Consider the following 20,807-nt stretch of genomic DNA (forward strand, 5'->3'; position numbering starts at 1 on the left):
GCATATGTCGAGTCCCTAATCCCGCCTCCCCTTCCCCTCAAAAATGCATTTCCAGAACATCCTGTATATGCCGTCAGTCCTGTCATACATGAAGAAGACTGAGGAGGTAATGGGAACTCATGGACTGTCTCCCCTGCAATTTGACACCAAGAAGAGCGCTTTTAAATCCAGAATATTTGGTGCAGTGGAACTCAATGATACCATCAGTTTAGCTCCAAAAACGTTGGGAACACACGGAGAAGAGACTCATTAAAAGACCAATTCCTTGAACATATTCTTGGAAGCAACTTTGGAGGAACAGTCCATCTTTCAGGCACGGCACTTGGGAGATGCCCTTTCATTGAAGAGCTGTTATCTGTCAGGCCACACCTGACAGAGTGTTGTGCAAGGGTGAGACACAGTAGGATCAAGCCTCAGGACAAGCAGCATAAACTCAGAAAATTATCTATAAGCAGGATTATCACAAAACAAAAAAACAGACTCACAGCCTAAGATAAGCCCTGGGCAATGTGCAGAGAAGGGGCAGCACGTAACTGTCAGTGAAACAGCGTCCACTGGGCCTGTTTCCACAGGGCATCCTTCAGCTCCTGGTTCCTCATGCTGTAGATGAGGGGGTTCACTGCTGGAGGCACCACTGAGTACAGAAATGACACCACCACATCCAGACATGGGGAGGAGATGGAGGGGGGCTTCAGGTGGGCAAACACTCCAGTGCTGAGAAAGAGGGAGACCACAGCCAGGTGAGGGACACACGTGGAAAAGGCTTTGTGCCGTCCCTGCTCAGAGGGGATCCTCAGCACCGCCCTCAAAATCTGCACATAGGACAGCACAATGAAAACAAAACACCCCAATGCTAAACAGACACTAACTACAATCAGCCCAACTTCCCTGAGGTAGGAGTGTGAGCAGGAGAGCTTGAGGATGTGGGGGATTTCACAGAAGAACTGGTGCAGGGCATTGCCCTGGCAGAGGGGCAGTGAAAATGTATTGGCCGTGTGCAGGAGAGAATTGAGGAACCCACTGCCCCAGGCAGCTGCTGCCATGCGGACACAAGCTCTGCTGCCCAGGAGGGTCCCGTAGTGCAGGGGATGGCAGATGGCAACGTAGCGGTCATAGGCCATGACGGTGAGGAGAAAATACTCAGTTGAAATAAAAAAGAAAAAGAAAAATACCTGGACAGCACATCCTGCATAGGAGATGGCCCTGGTGTTCCAGAGGGAATTGCCCATGGTTTTGGGGAGAGTGGTGGAGATACAGCCCAGGTCCAGAACAGAGAGGTTGAGGAGGAAGAAGTACATGGGGGTGTGGAGGTGGTGGTCGCAGGCGATGGTGGTGATGATGAGGCCGTTTCCCAGGAGGGCAGCCAGGTAGATGCCCAGGAAGAGCCAGAAGGTCAAGAGCTGCAGCTCCCGTGTGTCTGCAAATGCCAGGAGGAGGAAGTGGGTGATGGAGCTGCCATTGGGCATTTTCTTCTTTTGGGCACAGGGACCTTTTCAAAATGTAAAGACAGTGACAAGTTAGGGTAGAATTCATAGAATCATAGAATGGTTTAGGTTGCAAGGGACCTTGAAGATCACTGAGTTGCAACCCCCTTGCCATCGGCACGGACACCTCCAACCACACCAGGTTGCTCAAAGCTCCATCCAGCCTGGCTTTGAACACCTCCAGGGTTGGAGCTTCCGCAACTTCTTTGGGACACCTATTCCAGTGCCTTAACACCATAAAAGTGAAAAATTTCTTCCTAATATAAATCTACCTTCTTCCAGTTGAAAGCCATTCCCCCTCAGCCTATGTCTACATTCCCTTGTAAAATGTCCTTCCCCAGCTCTCCTGTAGCCCCTTTAGTTACTGGAGGGCCACAATAAGTTCTCCCTGGTGCCTTCTCTTCTCCAGGCTGAGAAACTCTAACTCTCCCAGCCTGTCCTAATAGGAGAGGGCCTCCAGCCCTCTGATCATCTTTGTGGCCATCCTCTGGACCCACTCCAACAGGTCCATGCCCTTCTTTTGTTTGGGGCTCCAGAGCTGGAATTCTCTGAGTATAATCTATTCAATTTCTCATAAAACACCCCCAAACCACTTTTACCTTTCCAGGAAGACCTTTTGTGAGCTCAGATTGGTGCTGTCTGAGGGTGCCCCAGAGAACAGGAGGTTCTGCTGTTGGCTCTGCAGGACTCAGACCTGTCCTACAGCAAAAGGAAAATAGGAACTTGGGGTGATCTCAGATTAAATCCACTTTTGATAGCAAAGAGCTGTTCAGCATTGTGGCTCCCAATGCACCAGACTGCAGAGCAGAGCTGTGGGGATTTTGTTGTGTTCGTACTGTTTTAGTTGCCCCAACACACCTTAGGAGTGTTTTTAAGACAGAAATCCTGCTGCGCCTTGTGGGTCCTGAGACACAAACGGGCTGTCATTGCAGGGGGTTGACTAGGTGACCCGTAAAGGCCCCTTCCAACCACACCATTCTAGGAGTCTACGATTCTGTGGCACTGGTGAGAGCAGAGGAATGCGCCTTCCAAGTGCATCTCTCTAAAGCCCTCAGCCCCTCTAATCATACCTGAGGAAGACCTCAGCTCTGCCCTCCCAGCCAGGGACACAGAGGGCTCATTACAGCTGCCCACAGACAGCTGCCCAGCAGCGTTTCCATGGCTTTAGCACCACGATGTCTTCTCTGTGGGACTGCTAGATAACACAGAGATGCCGTGGGAGAACTGTGTCCTTCTGGAGGGCAGCCTGCAGCCCAGCAGGACCCCTCAAAGAAGGAATCACTTATCTTAAATTTGCTTATCCTGAAGGCACGATCAGGTCATTTCCAGCCGCATACACTGTGATTCCCAGAGCGCCAAAGGCAGACAGGATGGAAGTTGGCTGCTTTTCCTCCATGGACATACGTGCACGAAAGTACGTGCAGTGTTGGTGTCTCAGCTGCGCTTCAATCCTTAGCCCCCCCCCACCAGGGAGTGTAACAGTAAGAACAAGGGCAGACGGGAGAGAGGGGATGCCAAAGTACCTCTGCCAGGGCAGGCAGGAGAGGGAGACACAGTTGGACACTTGAGCATATCTCCTCTGTGGTGGTCAGGTTGCTGGAAAGGCAACTCATGACCAAACCCGCATGACACGAAGGGCAGAGGCTCTGCTGTGTGAGCGAGGGGACCAGGGGTTGCTCCAGGGAAGGCATCTGCACTGTCGGGGAGGGCAGGGAGATGCCTGTATCCCCCTTCCCACAGCATTTCTGGGAGCCCGGCTCTCTTCCTCCCTGCCCATGACTCTCTTACCTGGAGCTTGTCTTGGCCAGGACCTGTTTCTCTCTCCCCATATCTCCTCCCTCTTCATGCTCACAGACCCCATTCCGCCTGCTGCGTGCACAGCTCTGCCCTGCAGACCCCTCCTGGCATCAGGGCACTGCCCAGGGACATCTTCGTGTGCAGGGGTTAACGAGAACCTCAGACAAGTCCTATCAACAAATGGGGTCTCAGAGCCTTGTGCACGGTGGAGAAATCCATTCCCATCTCTCCCTGCCCATCCAGCCGACCAAGAGGAGAAAACTCACAGCATAGACTTGTTCCCTTGCAGGTGAATAGTTCCTTGACATTGTTTTTCAAAAGAACCCTCTGCAAATGTCCTTGGGGTGACCTGGAGCTGGGACCAGTCCTCAACCCTGCAGTTCCCTTGCAAAAGCAGAAGTAATCTGCCTCACTGGCGGTCACTCCTTCCACCCACAGCTTCTCCCCACAGTGCCGTGGGAGCTCCCCGGGCAGGCTGAGAGCATACCCTGGCAGGCGGCAGAGTCCCTGCCCCGGCACACAGCCCCCGGGGGGCAGGGACCCTGCTGGCAAGGACAGCCCTGCCCACCCCTGCCTGCACACCCAGTGTCACCTCCTGCAGACATCTCCAGGAGCAGGCAGCCATCGTGCCCTGTGCCTCTGATGGTGGGGCAGGGAAGCCCTACTCTGGAGCACGTCCTTCTCCTTTGCCCCAGCCATGGAAGGTGCCAGATGTAGATGGTGCCAGGAGCTGCAGCTGCACTGCCCCGCAGCCAGAGACTTACTGTGCCGAGGGCTGTGGAGATGTCTCCCCTGGTGAACACTCTGCTCTGCCCTCGCTGCCTGCAGACAGTGCCCTCAGCCCTGCTGCGCTGTGCAGAGGAGTTGCTCCTGGGCAGAGCTGTCTCTCTGCAGTGCTGCCCGCTTGCCAGGAGCTCCCTCCATCCCAGCAGCCCGGCCCAGCTCAGCAGCAGAGGACCAGCCCACGCTGGCACTCTCTCTGTCCCCTCTGGGCTTCCTGGAGGTGTCCCTGGGGCTCCAGGGGAAACGCCTGTGAAAAAGGCTGATGCAAACTCTGATGTTCCCTCCCTCAGCTGTGCAGAGACACCTACTTCCAGCAGTGGTATTTCTCCCAGCAGAAGAAGAGCTGGCCATGAGTACCCCGTCTTCTTGTCCCACCAGTAGCACACACGGGTTCTTGGACTCTTGGTACCAGGATTCCTTATGGCAAGTCATGGCTTGCCTGGTGCCACAGCTGGGGGGCTTCAGCCCAAACGTGCAGCAATGATCTCAGCCAGGGGCACAGACAGGACGAGCTGGAGCCGTTCCTGTGGCAGACAGAGCTGTGACATGGTGGCAGAGCTCAGTCCAGCTGGTCTTCAAGGACAGCCTCCTCCAAGCTCAGCTATAGTCCACATCTCAATTCAATCTAACCCCGAAAGGCAATTCAAGGGCACCAGAATGAGTGCTTACTCCTTCAGGAACAGTTCAAGGAGAAACAAAGCCACTGTGTGGCCACTGCTGAGTTTCGTAAGAACAGGTGCTGATAGATCTGAAATACCCCATGTCCTCTTTGCCTCAGTCTGCCCCAGCAAGGTCTCCCAGGCCTCGTGCTCAAGGATGGAACCTGCAGGAGAACCACCAGCAATGGCTGGGGTCAAGTCCTCGAGCAAACACAATCCTTACCAGTCTATGGACAGGAGGGGCGGAAGCTGAGGGAGCTGAGGGGGCAGCCAGTGTCACAGTGGTCACTCTGTGATTTGGAAGATCACGGAGACTGGGGGTATTGTCTGCTCACTGGCAGCACCCAAAAAGTGCATGCCCCAAAGGATTAGCAGGGGAGCTGAAGGCTGTGCCCCAGAGCATGTCCACTCAGGGCCTTTTTCTGTGTGTTTGAAACAGAAGGTGACGGGTTTTACCCAAAGCAGATCGCACCTGGCCATCCTCTTTGCTTTCTGTGCTGAAAGGACAGGATTGCTGGGCAGAGAGAGCGGTAACTTTTACTGGGAAGTCAGAAGGGCATTCAGCATCACCCCCAGCTTGTTTCTAACTGAGGACAGTAGAATCTGCATGGGTAGATAAGCAGGTGGGTAAAATACGATCTGAACTGCTGGGCTTGGAGGCATGTGGTTCCTGCGTGGTACTGTGCCTGGAGGTATCTCGCCAGTAGGGTCCTGCAGGGGTCGATACCATAACCTGTCCTGTTTGAAATGTTTATAATGACCTGGAGGACATAAGAGTGAGAACTGAGTAGGAGGGTGGTGTTGCACTGCAGTGGGACCCTCCCAGAGGATCTTTGATCTCCATGTTTGGAGGTTTTCAGGTTTCAGCTCCACAGTCACAGCCGACCAGAGTCTGAGGTTGGCGATTTCCCACCCTTTGGTGGGAGGCTGGACCACAGACACCAGCAAACCCTTTCCCTACAGCCCTTCCCTGAGCCTGCATGTGAGGGTGGCTACAGCAGATGCTCATGGGACAATTCAGGGTGGAACTGTCCTGTGATCAGTGGGTCTCTACATCGACCTTTAGTTCCAAGCAGGGCTAGCTCTGAGGTCGAGCAGGTTGCTCAAGACACAGCAGCGTCCCTGTGCAGACACTGCACACGAGAGCCCAACATCGAAGCCACCATTACAGACACGGGGACAAGGCATTTGACCAGCTCGTTGAACCCAGAAATCGGTATGCCATGCCTCCTGAGATTCCCACAAGCACCTAAGATTTTGTCCAGGGAAGTGGGGAAGTGTGATTCCTCTTTCAGTGTCCTGCCTGTCTCCAGCCCCATGTGGTGCTTTAGGATGTGAAGAGAATCAAACCCAACTTTTGGACTAGATTAGTTTCATTTTCCATGCTGGAATGCGGGGCAGATGAAGGCAGCTCTGAGCTCTCTGCTGCACAGCTTGGACTTCCGAGAATGGAAACGCAGGTAATCTTCTGGTGTGATCACCGATTTGCCTGCCTTTGTGCCTTTTCACTAACCGGGGATCTGTCCGTCGGCCTGAGAAACTACTCCCCTATTCCACCTCCCTCTCTTCATAAAAGGAGGGAACAAAGATATGGAGCATGGATGACTTAAGGACACTATTGTAATCTTTACATTATAGGAGAGAGAAAAGATAGTACAACTAATTCCAAACTATCCTTGAGATGCATCCTGATTCTTCCTTCTTTCCAAAGCTCAGCCACCTTAGATCTTGAAAGGACTGCCTCAAATCTCTGCAACGAAAATTCCACAAGCCTTCTCTCAGAGAAGTCCTTTTAGCACAGGACAACTCTGTCCGTCACTTCTGGCCTATGCCCAAACTCTGTTTTGCAGTTGGGCGAAGTCAAGGTACTCCCTTGCAACATCTTCCCTACAAAAGTTGTCTTCTCTTCATGCTGATCCCACTTATATGGCCTCATGTTATGTACAGCTCCTCCTCTTGCAGAGCTCCACTGGGTGACCAGTTTTCCCTTTCTTTCCTGCCCATTCACCTTCACAACCTTTTTGTATTTTATGCGTAACAAATATTATCTGAAGCAACACATTTATTGCCCCCAGCTTCACCCATTTCCAACTGCAGGCTGAGCTATTTCTCCTCTTTGAGCAGACATTGTGCAAAGCTGCTCCAGATATGGAAACTCACTTAAATGCAGCACATTAATTGGGGCTCAATCAAATATAAAAAATGTATCCTGAGCTAGTTTTTCAGAGACAGTTTCAAAGTGGCAAAGCAGATTCAAAGTTTCTGAAGGAACTGGGGGTTTTTAACCTGGAGAAAAGCAGGCTGAGGGGAGACCTTATTGCTCTCTACAGCTACCTGAAAGGAGGTTGTAGCCAGGTGAGGGTTGGTCTCTTCTACCAAGTAACAAACGATAGGACAAGAGGAATTGGGCTCGAGTTGCACCGGGGGAGGTTTACATTAGACATTAGGAAAAACGTCTTGACTGAGAGGATTATGAAGCATCGGACCAGGCTACCCGGGAAGGGGTTGAGTCACCATCCCTGGAGGTATTGAAAAGACATGTAGGGGTGGTGCTGAGGGACTTGGTTAACAGTTGGAGTCAATGATCCTAAAGGTCCCTTCCAACCTAAACGATTCCATGATTCTATGATTCCATGATTCTATGATTCTATGATTCCATGATTCTATTCTACATAAATTCTGAGAGCCAAGTTACAAAGAGAGAGGGAAAAATAGCTGAAGCTGTATTTTCCAGACTCACTAATTCTCTGTCAGTAAAGAGAAGGTCCCACAACCTGTGGGAAGTTTTCATTAGTTGGCCCTATGGGAAGTTTTGTTTCTTGGGTCTCTTGGCTCGAGCCTGCTGCGTTCCTATTTCCAGCAAGGGCAAAAGTTCCCGTTCAGGTATCAAACTTTTGCCCATCCTTCCCGGAGAGCCAGAACAGTTGTGTCACACAACATTCAGTGTCAGAGTGAAGATGGAAAAGAAGTGTGAATTGAAATGATTTGTCCTCCAATGGAAACTCAAATCCTGAGCTGGCTGGACCACATTGGCTGCAGTTAGACATAAGTTACCTGAGACAAATGTGAGTTCAGACCTGGTTGGCAGAGTTTCTCACAGCCCTCACTGAGGAGAGCAGGGTGTTGCGAGAGGGGAGCACATATCTGTTCCCCAAATCCCAAGGTAGTGTCCAAACCATCTTTCCCTTGGCCTCTGGCATCTCATGCCTTGAGATGCAAGAAATGCTGGGCCTTCTGTCAGTAATCCTCCAACAATCCTTCAGGCGGTTGTGTGAGTTCCCTATCAGTATCTAAAAAAATTAACACCCTCCCCCAAAACTAAACAAGCAAAAGCCCCACCAATCACAAAAAAACAATCCAAAGTCACCCACAAACATTAATCTGCCTAAATCTAAATGCAGCAGTTTGCATCTTGGACAGCCGCTCTGGGCAGTGCCAGTGAAATCAGTATTTGCAGTGTGAGCCGTGATACCCCATCCTCAAGAACAAATCCAAAGCAGTTCAGAGGAAGGGTGGTCTTTCAAAAGGCACTGTGTGTGTCCCCAGGTGGCATGGACACTGCTGATTCCCCACTCCAGAGCGGCAGAGGCTGGAGCCCCTTTGTAGGACGGGCTTCTTGCCAGGAAGCCACAGCTATGGGGGTGTCTCACCTGGTTCTTACTGTCCCTTAGCTCAGCATCCATTTCCGTGTATTTCACTCTTTTCTATGTCTACTCTTTCTACATGTCGGAATGACAGAAAAGCAAACATTTCCTAAAAGTTTGTCATAATGTCCTTGTTATAGACAAGAAGCCCATCAACCCTGGAGGCAGCCAAGAACATTGCCATGAGCACCAAGAAGATCCAAGAAGCTCAAGGCCTCTTCTGAAGGGCAGCAAATTCTTGCAACTGTGATTTGAGCCTGGAAGTGGGAAGGAATTTTCGTCTGTGCTTGGAGGAGGAATAAGTGTGTTGTGGCAGTATGTCAGGGCCAAAGGCCCTTGCGCAAATCAGGGATGATGGAGACATTTCCATCTTGTGTGCGTGCCTCAGGGCAGGAAATGGGGCATGCCCGCTGCTGGGGGTGTGTGTACTCAGTCATGCCTCAGGAGCTGACCTTGCTCCCTTGTGCAAGAAAGAAGAAAACAGGAGGACTGAGTTTGCCATACCTCAGTCAGCCAGTGGGAAACAAAAAAGTAAAGACATTGGGAGAGGAGGGTCGGAGAGGGGGAGACAGATTAGGAGGAGGAAAGAAGGGGGAAAGTGATGATTGCTGTGTTAAAACATCGGGAAGCCAAGACCCAGCTTGTTTGCCTTTCTTCTGAAGATGGATCTTGGTTTTTCTTTTCGGGGGGGTGACCCTGTCAGACTAGCTTTCACAGTTGTCCTCTGCTAGGAAGCCCAGAGAACACGAGGGCTGGCATGCATCTACTGGAATTTAGACGTGTCCACTAGCGGGGCTTGATTCAGCTGCCCACTTCTCACTGCCAATAGGGAGGTGCCCTGAGGAGTCCCAGGCATGCAAGAATGGCAGCCCTCAGCTTGGCTGGGTAACGGAAGAGGAAACAGCATGTTTAGCGTAAGTTTTCTCCCACTCCTGGGCAGGTGTGGCATTTCACAGCTCCCACCTGCAGGATCACAATCGTGTTTACTTTAAAGAAGGAAGCAAGCCAGGGAAGATTTGACACTCTTCAACACCAGACCTGTATTTCTTTAAGACGCAAATTCCCCTCTCCCACTTCTCATTCCACAACCAGTCCACAGATTCTGCACTTCTAAAGATGGACCTGGGACACAAAATATGCACTTACGAATTGTCCATGCTTGGTCAAAGGAGACCCACAACCTGTGCCTTCCTGGTGGATCTCAACTAGTATGAGCTCTCGACGCAGGCCACAGTTTTTCTGAGTGCATTTCCTAGAGCCCCCTTGACCTCCCTGTTCCGCAGGCTGTAGAGGAGAGGATTGACCATGGGCGTGAGGATGGTGTAGAAAAAGGAGAGCACTTGATTGAGCTGCCTCAGTGAGGCTGTCCTGGGTATCATATAGACAACGACGAGGGTGCCATAGAAAACAGTGACCACCATGAGGTGAGAGGAGCAGGTGGAGAAGGCCTTCTGCCTCCCCATGGTGGTGGGGATCCTCAGGATCGCAGCTATGATGCAGATGTAGGATACCAAAGTGACTACAAACGGGACGACTACATCCAGAAAACAGATTATGAAAGTCACCAGTCTAAGCACGGTGGTGTCACTGCAGGCGAGCTCTAGCAACGGGGCAAAATCACAGAAGAAGTGATCAATTGCATTGGGACCACAGAAGTGTAACTTGGAAAATTGTCCAGTGACTATGGTAGACATCAGTAATCCTGCTAGCCAGGACCCAGCCGCCAGCTGGAGACAGAGCTTCCAGTTCATGAGGCTTGCATCGAGCAGGGGTTGACATACGGCCAAGTACCGATCATAGGACATGGTGGCCAGCAGGTAGCACTCAGCACCTGCAAAACAGCCAAAGAAAAAGAACTGCGTCATGCAGCCTTGAGCAGAAATGGTTCTGTCCCTGGTTAGGAAGCTGGCCAGCAGCCTGGGCAGGATAGTGGAGGTATAGCAGATTTCTACACTGGATAAATTCCCCAGGAAGAAGTACATGGGAGTGTGAAGATGCCGATGTGCCACCACCAGCACAACAACGAGGATGTTGCCAAACATGGTCACCGTGTAGATCATGAGAGAGAGGATGAAGAGAGGCACCTGAAGCTTGGGGACGTTACTCAATCCTAGCAGGAGGAACACCACTGGTGAGGTCTGGTTGTCCCATTCTTCTTTCTCCATGAAGTGCCGTAGGACCTTCTTTTCCCCATGAGGCAGGAAGGGAACCTGGGGAAGGGCATGCGTTTCTGTGTTTTTTGTGAAAATGAACTGGGAAGAAGTCACTGCCAGAGACAACATGGAGGTTTTCCCCCATTTGACTGAATTCCGACTTGGTTAAGGGGCACTATGGGCAAGAAAAGGTTCTTTGAGAGGGCCAAACTGCTCTTCTTTGAAGAATCTCCTCTGATTAGAGAGGTGAGTTGCCGCATCGAGGTGCCTATTTCTGTGGAATGAAAGAGAACGTTCATTTGATCACATTAGATGATGATGCGTGAAGTTATTGCCAGGACTAGCCAGCATAGGTTTAGCCAAATCCTGCTTTCAAGCAACAGAAAGATGGGCCAGGGAGGAAAACTCCATCATGCAAAAAAGCCTTTAGGGGAATACATCATTGACCTCAGCATTGCCACCTGAGTGCTCAGGGCTCCCTGTTCAGCACTGCAATGAAGACACAAGAGTGTCCTGGGGGTGAGTGGGGGCTGAGGCAGTGCAGGATCCTCATGAAGCACAGGTTTCCAGTAAATGCCTGATACACACCTGGTTGCCTGCCCAGGGAACGCCTGTGGCTGAAAGAGAAAGCCCACACCACCTCTCTGGGCTTCCATAATACTCGGGTCAGACAAAACACTGTCCCTGATGGTGCTCTGCCTCAAACTTCACACATTTGACAGAGAGTTGGAGATGGCCAAGGCAGGCACCTGGTGAGCCCAGAGAGTTCCTGGGACGGAGGAGCCCTTTGACTCAGTGATTCAGCGCACCTACACTGGGATGCATTGTTCCAGAAGGTGCTTCCATGGGGAGGGTGCCCCAGAGTCAGTGCTCTCAGTAAATCACACCCCATGCGGATGGCTGAGAGACAGCTGTGAGAGAGCTGAGGCATTGAGGTGAAGCCCTAAGACACAAGCAAGATGGAGAAAGAGACAGAGAGAGAATAAGAGTTGAGACATTAAAGGACGTGTGTTGGCACGCTGGCCCCATACCCTCCTCTCCAACCTCTTCATGTCCACGGAGGTGTCCGAGTGCCCATCAGCTGATGCCCCGCAGCTCTGTCTCTGCACTGACAACCACGCTGCCTGTATCTGTTCAGTGGCGTCAAGGACCCAGGGAGGGTATCCAGAGGAAAGAGTGAGCTGGAATAAGAAGACGTGCAGGACAGGGCTGTACCAAGACACATGGCCCCACTTCCTAGTGGCCGCTGTGCAAAGAGCCACTGGCACATTAATGACACCCACCTCAGCAAACCCAGCACCTACCTGTAGTCCCCAGCAGGATGTCACAGCTCTTCCTCTGAGGGGAATGGAGCATGAAAGGCAAGGTCTGGGGGCTATCTCCTGCCTCTTCCCCATTCCATCCTCCCCTTTCCAATTCTGCCTGCAGACCCTGACCCATGGCTTAGTCGCTGCACTGTCCTTGCACTCACCTGTCAGCATCTCCTTCTGAGAGTCTTCAGCAGCATCTGAATATCCCCTTCTCTGCAGTGCCTCCCGGGTTTATAGAAGAGGCTCCTGAAGGTTCCTGCTGCAGCTCAACTCTCTGTGTCACAGCAAGTGAGCCCTGTGCAAGTGAAGCCCCGGGAGGATGAAAGCCCTGAGCTGCCCTCCCTTGGACCTCTGTGCTCTTCGGAGGCGGGGAAACAAGCCAGGGAATGAGCCGTGATCTCTTCCAGCTCACGGAGCAGAACTATAAGGAGATGCTTCTCACAGCTTCTCCTTCTAGACTCCATGAATGGTCGGTGGGGAAGAAGGAGTGATTTACTCCAAGCTGAGGAGACTGGGAACGTGGGACAGGATAAGCCCCCCACAGGGGTGCCAGGCTTTGCTCATTAAGGAGAGGGGAAACCCAAACCTTCCCCAGAGGCCAAGACCTTTATTTGCTGTTCAATATATTCATCGATGATCTGGATGAAGGGATAGAGTGTACCATCAGCAAGTTTGCTGATGACACTAAACCGGGAGGAGTGGCTGACACACCAGAAGGCTGTGCTGCTTTACAGCGTGACCTGGACAGGCTGGAGAGTTGGGCAGGGAGGAACCTAATGAAATTCAACAAGGGTAAATGTAGGGTACTGCATCTGGGGAGGAATAACCCCACGCATCAGTACAGGTTGGGGGCTGACCTCCTGGAGAGCAGCTGTGTGGAAAGGGACCTGGGAGTCCTGGTGGACAACAGAATGACCATGAGCCAGCAATGTGCCCTGGCAGCCAAGAAGGCCAATGGCATCCTGGGGTGCATCAAGAAGAGTGTGGCCAGCAGGTCGAGGGAGGTCGTCCTCCCCCTCTACTCTGCCCTGGTGAGGCCGCATCCGGAGTACTGCGTCCAGTTCTGGGCTCCCCAGTTCAAGAAGGACAGGGAACTGCTGGAGAGGGTCCAGCAAAGGGCTACGAAGATGATTAGGGGATTAGAACATCTTTCATATGAGGAAAGGCTGAGGAACTTGGGTTTCTTTAGTCTAGAGAAAAGAAGACTGAGAGGGGATCTTATTAATGCTTTCAAATACTTAAAGGGAGGATGCCAGAGGGATGGGAGGAGTCTTTTTTCAGTGGTGCCCATTGATAGAACAAGGGGTAATGGGCACAAGCTTGAACATAGGAAGTTCCATCTTAACATGAGGAGGAACTTCTTCACTTTGAGGGTAGTGGAGCACTGGAACAGGCTGCCCAGAGAGGTGGTGCAGTCTCCCACTCTGGAGACGTTGAAAACCCGCCTGGACGCTGTCCTGTGCAACCTGTTGTATGTGACCCTGCTCTGGCAGGGGGGGTTGGACTAGATGATCTCCATAAGTCCCTTCCAACCCTAACTATTCTGTGATTCTGTGATTCTGTGGTGGGGGCTAAAGTGAGCTCAGCTGCTGATCTAGAGTGACAGTTAGGACTCCACCCTCCTAGAGGAATGGTGCACAGGGTTCTGCTTGGCTCCAGCTTTAGGTTAAGGGAGCTGACTTAGGTTAAGCTCTGCTGACTTGCTCCTCATGACAGGTGGACCCCTCAGGTCTCTCCTCTGAGTGAAAAGGGAGAGAAGGACCCTGAGACATCATTTAGGGTAGCAACTGCACAGAGCATTGTCTCCAGTGGAGTCAGACTTGGTGGTCAGGGCTGTGTCCCAGTAGGGTCTTGAAAACTTCAAAGAGTGGACATTCCATAGCCTGCCTGGACAACTTGTTCCAGTGTCTGTCTGTCTGATGTTCTGCCTGTTCCAGGTCAGAATCTCCCCTTTCAGGTTATAGAATCATAGACTCCTAGGATGGTTAGAGTTGGAAGGGACCTTAAAAATCATCTTGTTCCAACCCCCTGCCATAGGTACCTTCCACCAGTCCAGGTTGCTCAAAGCCCCATCCAGCCTGGCCTTGAACACTTCAAGGGATGGAACAGCCACAGCTTCTCTGGGCAACCTGTGCCAGTGTCTCACCACCCTCAGAGCGAAGAATTTCTTTTCCCATATCCAATCTAAATCTCCCCTTTTCCAGTTTGAAGCCATTCCCCCTCGTCCTATCACTACATGCCCTTGTAAAAAGTCCCTCTCCAGCTTTCTTGTAGGTCCCCTTTAAGTACTGGAAGGCCACTGTAAGGTCTCCCTGGAGCCTTCTCTTCTGCAGACTGAAGAACCCCAACTCTCTCAGCCTCTCTTCATAAGAGAGGTCTCCATCCACTTGCATCATAAGAATGAAACCATGTAGTTACCAAGGCTAATGGTTTCTTCAAAAGCAGAGTCCTTTTGTAACTGTAAGGTTGTAGCCGTTCCTGGTGGGGGTCTCTGCAGATCCATCTCTGATCACACATGAAGCCTTGGTCCAGATGTTCCCCAGCTGTTGGTGGCTTTCGATGTGTGTGAGGCCAGAGCGGGGGGATGAGGGGCCCATGAGCAGCCCTCCCTCGGCAGATCCCACCACCTTTCAGGCACACTAGCTGAAGGGGGGTTTAGCAGGTGGGTGGGACAAGACAATCTCCCGAGACCCCCTCCAAAACCCTACCGGTGTGATCCTGGGATTCTGTGAGTGATCTGGTTTGAGCCAGTGCACGTGAAGGAATTTTTTCCTGGATGATATTTACGTTCACTCTTGGCTCTAGTTAAGGTCTGACCCACGCTTTAACTCCAGATGAGCTTTTCTGTCAAAAACAAGAGCATTTTTCCTTTCCCACTTGGGTTCTGATAGTGACTCCCAGAAACCCTGGCCACCCTTTTCCTCCACAAGACAGCTTGCTTCCAGACACCGCTCCCCTGACTGAAGAGAGCTGAGGTTCCTCACTGGTGCCTACCTGAGGCTGGTGGCAGCTGAAGAAGTGTGTCCTGATCAACCTGTGCAGGTACAGTCTGGAGAGTCAGGCCCGGCAAGGAGTCAGAGCCCATTTTGCCAAGTTGTACCATGCTGTTCCTCCAGGAGTTCCTCAGCTCTTGCAACGTTGAGGTCTATGGTCAGCAGGGCCCTGTGAGCCTTGTGCAGAGGGCAGGAGAGAGCCAGTCAGCCTTCTCCAGCCCATGAGTCTCTCTAGGAGAAGACCCAGGTCTGCCTTAGGCACTGGTTCTATCCAGTTCCTGGACCCTGGTCTTCATGGTCTCCTCATTGCCTGCACCCAGGCATTGGAGTCCAGGATGTTTGCAGCCCTGCTCCAGTTGCTGGAAGACAGACCTCGTATCCTCCTCACCGGTGATTCCAGCTTGAAGTTCACTGCCATTCACACATGCCCACTAAGAACAGAGGATGCGCCCGCACAGAAGGTAGTTGGAAATCGGCTCCAATGAGAACACGGGACACAGGCTACTGCAGGGCTTCATCAGAGAAGCCTGCTGACTAGAAACCTGTTTCCACTCACACGGTCCAACTGTTAACCTAACACTGCCAAGTCCAGCAGTTAATTTTGAAGGTGACTCATTTTGGAGCTGGTTAATTCTGAAGGTGACTCATTTTGGCTCATTTTTGAGCTGGTTAATTTTGAAGGGGGGGACTCAACTCAATCCTTTGGTTCCATGTCAATCCCCTCTCTCAGACCAGTGTCTCCTCTTGTCGATATAGATGATGAGTTGGGAGGGTCCCTGGACCACCCAGGGGATTAATGACTGAAGTGCTCTGGCTGCACACTTGCACAGGCTTGATGCCCAGCTACACCACCATGAGAAATGTAACAGAATTCATACAGCTTTTGCCAGAAATATCAGTTCCTAGCTGGCAGTCCAGAATACCCATGCAAACCAGCATGGCTGGAGAAGCATTTCCTGAGTCTGAAGACAAGTGGGCTGGATCAATATTTGTCTCATGCCATTGGGTAAAAACACAGAGAAAAGCAGAATCCTTACAGAGGGCAGTTCTGGTCTCCCATTTCAAGAAGGAAGAGGAAGCCCAAGAAAAGGGAAGGAAGGGTCAAAAACACAACAAGGTATTAGTTACCCTTGTCATGCATTCAACTGACTGGATACTCAAAATGGATCCTCACAACCATACCACATTTTTCCTGAAGACCTTTCCAGTCATTACAGAGTGGAAAGTCCTCCTTTTCACACTGTTGCTGGTGATTTATCTGCTCACTGTCACGGGGAATGCAGTCACCATTGCCGTCATTTGACTCTGCCGCTAGTACCACACCCCCACGGATCCCTTCCTCAGCACCTTGTCCTTCTTGGCCATTTGGTTCACTTTGGTCATTCCCCTAACATGTTTGGCAGTCTCTGTGGCTGCTTACAAGTCACAGACCTTCTCCTCTGTCTTCCTGGGCCCAGCTGAGTTTAACCTATGTGCTGGGATGTGTTTCCTTTGCTGCAGCGCCATTTGCAACCCCTCATACTACTCTGTCCTTACGAACTCCTGGTTGTGCTCCATGCTCATCTTTAGCTGCTGGGCAATGACAACTCTATCCATGCTCAGCCCCACCAACTTGTATGCCATCGGACCCTCTGTGCCCAGTGTAGAGACTGCTTCTTCTGCGGCATTGTCCCTTTGCCGGGAGCAGCCTGCATGGGCACCAGCTACTATGAAACATGAGCGTTGCTCTCTCCTCTTATTTTCAGATAATTTAGGTGTCACCCAACAGAGTAAGAACACACAACCCTTTGGGTGTTTGAACTGACCCAGAAAATGGAAACTGGGACTGTGACCTCTGTTGCACCAACTCACTATGCTCATCCTGCTGTAGGTGACTGAGCCTGAGCCACATCCAGCCAGTGGTTTAACCTCAGAAAGTTTTCCAGGCACAGCCAGTGCAGAAATTACCCTGTGCCAGACTAGAGGCAAAGAACAAGCCGGGCGATTGGGTTCTAAGACAAGCCTGAGCCCCAAGTTCAAATGTCCATGCAAGCATGGGGCACCGCCCTATACTGAACTTCCCATTTTACTCCTTGGGTGAGTGCTACCCATTCTGCCCTGGGACAGAGCCTGCGGGGACAACACAGGCTGTGGAGAAGCTTTGCATCCCTGCTTCAAACCCACCATCTCCTCCCCACCCTCTCCTCCCCTTGCATTTTGAATCATCTTAATTTGGGGGGTCATCATCATCAGTAGAAGTATTGGAGACAGACTGATGGGAAATGATAGGTATAAACACACGGAAGGATTTGGCTGAAGAGCCCATTAGACTGCTGAAAGACAAGGGCGGGCTTCTAACTCTCAAGCAGCACCTGGGTAGTTGAGAAGGATCAGACTGAGCGAGCAGTAAGGGGAAGGGGAAACTGGAGAACAATGGGAAGGGCATCGGTCCGGATGGTCTGCTGAGTAGGTACCTTTAGACCCCGTCATTTTGTCAGGACAGGTGGAAAGCGTCAGGAGATTAAATACACAGGAGCACGGGCAAAGTCCTGCAAGGCAAGTCCAGGGGAAGGCCAAGATTTCTTCTCCTGCGATTAAAACACTTCCTGGAAATTCCCATTCTGGCACAGTGGGAAAGAATTGACATTTTACAAAAAAGATACCATCATCGCAGCTGGTGAAAAGGTGCTCATGTGTTTTGAGAAGTTGCAAGCTGTTCCTGGCAGACTTCAGCTCTCTGACCGCAGACATCCAGGGCCACATGTAGAGGCCCCGGCGTAGCTGAGTTGTTGTCTGGGACAGGCCAATGTCACACGCGACCTGCAGGAGACCAGAGCCCCTTGCGAGCTGCTGATAGAGGGTGTCAGGGCACCTGCACGGGCACCAGGCATCTGTGTCCCTGTGACTGAAGACATCTGCGTTTGTGCAGCTGCACCCACCCAGGCTCTGAAGATCCCTGTCTGTCCTAGTTTGAGGTAAAACAGAACCATTTTTCCGTTCAGTAATTATACTTCCCAGTGAAGTCTCTTCTAACTAGCTGCACTCTCTGAAATTAACGGCTCCTTCTTCAGACTGTGTCTGTTTCCAGAGTCACAATACCGCAATGGTGTGCAGAGAGGCTCTCGCTTACGCTCATTGCTATAACAGCCAAGGGCAGCTCACTTGGTTATGTGCCACGTTGGAGGGTCAAAAGCAGAAGAGCATAGAGGGGTCCCACCTGCGGGGAGGAGCGGACAGGACAGGCGACCCAAAACTGACCAACAGGATCTTCCACCCCATCTTCCCCATGCTCAGTGTAAAAGCTGAGTGGTCAGAGGGTCAGCCCTCTTTCTGCAATGGCCGACGTCTGAGGAGGACTCTGTCCATCTGCCTTTGATCCCGATCCGTCTGTTCCTGAATCCAGATCCAGAATACAGTTACCGTCCAGCACTGAGTCCATTCTGGGCCTTTCCCAGTGCCTGATGATGATGTCATCATCATCCAGAGAGCTCAATACACTTTACATACAGTGTATCTATAACAGTGTTTCCTTTTTAATTATTATTATATTCTTAATATTTTCACGAAAGTAGTTTAGTTTTTAAACCCAAGTGTCTCTTTCTCTGTCTCCCTCCTCTCCTTGGAGACAGAGGTGGTGGAGAGCGTCTGTCTTTCCTTTCAGTGCCCAGTGTGGCCCAAACCACAACAAACCCTCACAACTGGCATTCAGGCCATGTGCCTTCTGCTGGCCTATCAAGGACTCAGGCAGGAGATGGCCACAGAGCAAACCTCCCCCATGAACAGGGGCGAGTGGCCAGTGCTGGAAGGAGCCGAGGAGAGAGGCTGGGGGTGACGAATGCCCTGGGCACCTTCCCAGTCTGCCCATGGCACCGAGGGCACAGACCGGCCTCCTCTCTCCTGCACCCGCATGTCTCAGCTCCCTGCCACGAGACCGGGCTCTGCACCACACACTCCAGTGGGTGTGTGTCCTCTCCCGGGCACGTCCAAGGCCAGCCCAGCCCCTCCCAGGCTCTCCCCAACTCCCCTGCCCTCTCCCCAGCCCAGCCCCGCAAAGCAGCCCCCTCTGGGCTGGCCCCATGGCCCACCGCCACAGGGTGCTGCAGAGCTCTGGCTGCTCCCCCACAGCCACAGCCCCTCTGAAGGGCACAGCAGCTGCTGGGGAACAGAGAGGGCTCTCAGCCTCCCCATCAGCCCCAGGGCTGGAGGCTACACGTGGCGGGAGGACACGGAGGTCCGTGAACCTGCAGGAGCCCTGATCTCGGGCCAAGGAGGTGCCCACAACAGGCGGCCTCTGCCCCCTCAGTGCCAGCCCCTCTCCCCAGGCCGGCACAAGAGTCCTGCTCAAGAGACAGAGCAGCCTGCCCCGAGTGGGTGCTGCAGAAAGAGCTTTCTCCTTCTCATGGGTTCCTCCCTGCAGGCACAGAAGTGCTCCCTTGCTCTTCCCCCTGGACACCCCTTCTCCCCAGAGACCCTTTCCCCAGGTTGACGTTCCTGGTTCCCACCCTGTGATCCCTGCATGGCCCTGAGCTGGTGGTGCTGCTGTGCAGAGGGAGGGGGCTGTGGTGCCCTGGGGCCATGAGGTGAGCCTGCACTGGCCATGCTGGTCAGGGTGGGCAGCAGACCCAGCCAGAAAGGGATGACTGCTGCTGAGCCCCGTTCCATCTCCCCTCCTGGCTCAGGAAGAGAGGACAGGGCTGAGCAGGACCAAAGGGTGTCTCCAATGGCACAAAGGACAGGACAGGGCTGCACTGGATCCAGCCCTTGAGGCTTTCTGAGAGGGTGTCCTGAACTGCTCTCCAGTCTTATGTCCCTTTTCCAGCCTGGATCCAGCCCTTGAGGCTTTCTGAGAGGGTGTCCTGAACTGCTCTCCAGTCTTATGTCCCTTTTCCTACTGGGTCCTCACAACCTGTCATTGCTTTCAAGTTTCCTTCTTAGCCTATGGGCTCCACAGGTTGCCATTTTCAACCTTGGACGGTCACTCATTTTATGAGGTGCCGCTCACTGCCCACCCAGACTCACGCACTGTCCCGGAAGATCCCCTGAGCTCTCCTGGTAGTGCCTGATTCCTCATCTTTCATCAGCCCCACTGCAGGTGGGACAGCACCGGGCAAATAAGTCAAAGACCAGTTGCTGTCTGAGTGGACATGTGCAAGCATGAAGGGAGGTCTTCACCCAGTCCTTGGTCCCTCACAGATCCCCTGGCACTCTGAGCCTGTCCCCCTAAATCCATCAAGGTCTCAAGAAGAGAAACGGTCCTTTGAGGGAGCAATTCCCTGGGTGCATTCCTGACACCAGCTTTGGAAGAGGCATTCAACCTTTGGGCCCTCCCTTAAGAAACCATTTTGATTATGGTGGTTCCTGCACAGAGACCAGCTCTGGTAAACAGGTTCACGTGACCTGCTCCTGCCTGCAGCCACAGGGATGCCACTGTCTGGACAACAGAACTGTCACAAGTTCCACAAGACCTTTTGGGTAACACAAAGGCAAGAGCACAGAAGACTGTGGATGTGAGGAGATACCAGCACTGAAAAGACGACCTCATCCTGCTGTCCTTGGCCATGGCTCAAGGGGAGCAGCAGCTCAGACTCACAGGCAGCAGAGACAGAGTGCCCAGCGAGGCAGCCAGGGGCAGCCCTAAGGGCCCCCAAGGCTGATCCTCCATGGGACAGCTGGGCATTTGCCTCTTGAACCCCTCTTGCATGCTGGGGCCCAGCTCCAGGGGAGATGTGAAGATGCAGAAGTTGATACAACTAATTTTCTGCTGGATTCTTTATTAAGCTAGTCTAAACAAGGAGCTTCGATCTAGCTCAGGTGCAGTCCTGTTCAATATATTCATCAATGACATGGGTGAAGGGATAGAGTGTACCATTAGCAAGTTTGCTGATGACACAAAACTGGAAGAGGTAGCTGACATGCCAGAAGGTGGTGCTGCCATACGGTGTGACCTGGCCAGGCTGGAGAGTTGGGCAGAGAGAAACCTTATGAAGTTCAACAAGGGCAAGTGT

General features: G+C 52.2%; 2 protein-coding genes across 2 annotated transcripts in view; both read right to left on the reverse strand.

Moving 5' to 3' along the window:
* The window catches only part of LOC309685665 (olfactory receptor 14A16-like), a gene marked incomplete at both ends in the record, with an annotated part of 39,629 nt that extends 38,163 nt beyond the window's left edge, over positions 1-1,466 (reverse strand). The window contains one exon of the mRNA XM_082501395.1: positions 1,173-1,466. Within this exon, the coding sequence (XP_082357521.1) occupies positions 1,173-1,466 (294 nt within the window). The remainder of the gene's footprint in view (positions 1-1,172) is intronic.
* An 8,106-nt stretch (positions 1,467-9,572) lies between these two features.
* LOC309685666 (olfactory receptor 8A1-like) lies at positions 9,573-10,532 on the reverse strand (the record flags this gene model as incomplete). The annotated part of the gene is made up of 1 exon (XM_082501396.1): positions 9,573-10,532. One exon carries the CDS (start codon positions 10,530-10,532, stop codon positions 9,573-9,575), a length of 960 nt encoding a protein of 319 aa, XP_082357522.1.
* Between the last annotated feature and the right edge of the window lie 10,275 nt (positions 10,533-20,807).

Source organism: Vanellus vanellus, assembly GCF_965231255.1.
Source record: "Vanellus vanellus genome assembly, contig: HAP1_SCAFFOLD_185, whole genome shotgun sequence".
Classification (NCBI taxonomy): domain Eukaryota; kingdom Metazoa; phylum Chordata; class Aves; order Charadriiformes; family Charadriidae; genus Vanellus; species Vanellus vanellus.